Here is a 1,180-nt window from a genome sequence, read left to right on the forward strand (position 1 = left end):
TTATGTCGGTATTTTGTCGTTGACATCTGTAGTGTCATGAATGCAAACGGTTTCATTATCCAGTGATTCACATGATAGTAGTATTCGTTCCGGTAGGTGACACGTTGGTGACAGCTATCGACAAACTGGCAGAGTCGGCTTCTACTGATAGTGCTGTGCCACGAAGGCATCGCTCTCTGCTCCCTTGAGGATAGCAGTGGCTGATGTATACAAGTCCAGCAGTGGGGCTCAGGTGAGGATATCTGAGGTTCAACTTGGCATTATCCTTTGGCAAGCACGCATGTTTTCTATCAGATATCAGGTCGAGTTGAGCAAGGAACATTCAAGAGCGGGCAGAAGATCGTTGTGCTTCCTGGTCGGGGAGATGACTCGAGTGTGTGTACAATCAGAAATGTGTAAGCTGTTGTTGAACTGGTTTGGAGGCACTTGCGGTGGTCATCATATTAAAACACCCTCAGTGTCTATTACCCCTTTCTATAGTGGAAGGTTATCGCTCCTTACTTACTATGAAAGTTGCGATGGCCATAGTAGAGTCTATCTTCAAATATGGCATCGTATTATGCTTGGTCGCTCTGTTCATCGCTATCATCTCTATACTTTCGTCAACGCACGAATGCCGATTAACCGAGTACACGATGAGCAAATGGTAGATACCGTAATGGTGAAGACGTACAGATGAGTGTTAATGCTGAGGGGTACCCTGGAGACTATATCGATCTAGCAACACTGCAAGGTGAGGAGGATACCCGAGATATTCTTTAGCACTATCTTCATGCTCATAGGTGTGGACCCGTACATGGTCATCAGAGGTTCGGTGCTCTGTGCTGCTGCTGCCAATAGCACAGCCTGCCAAGTCTCCACTGTCATACGAGCTAAGATTGTTGTTTTCGATACCTCGGTACCGATCGTGAAGGGTCAGCAGGTGAACTAAGGGGAGTATAAATCGACTTGTTGGGGATGGTATCTTTCAGGTCATGTTGTATGCTCATGCGTGTGTGGAATCTGCAACGGTAACTAGATTCGTTAGGCTCGAAGGGAAGAAAGCTCCACCCCCAGGAGTTCGTGCTAAACCCATCAAGTAAGCTTCGACCCAGCTCGACAACTGTTGGCAACAACGATAGGACGTGAAGTTCATGTTGACTATTTTTATCATCCTCTCATTCCATATTTGTCTCGCGTG

General features: G+C 46.6%; 1 protein-coding gene across 1 annotated transcript; it reads left to right on the forward strand.

Moving 5' to 3' along the window:
- Positions 1-675: 675 nt before the first annotated feature.
- Positions 676-1,082, forward strand: Pmar_PMAR016636 (hypothetical protein; the record flags this gene model as incomplete). Its single annotated transcript, XM_002776672.1, has 3 exons — positions 676-733; positions 783-922; positions 972-1,082. The coding sequence occupies 3 exons, from the start codon at positions 676-678 to the stop codon at positions 1,080-1,082; spliced, it is 309 nt and encodes a 102-aa protein (XP_002776718.1).
- Between the last annotated feature and the right edge of the window lie 98 nt (positions 1,083-1,180).

This window comes from Perkinsus marinus (genome assembly GCF_000006405.1).
Source record: "Perkinsus marinus ATCC 50983 genomic scaffold scf_1104296953044, whole genome shotgun sequence".
Lineage (NCBI taxonomy): Eukaryota > Perkinsozoa > Perkinsida > Perkinsidae > Perkinsus > Perkinsus marinus.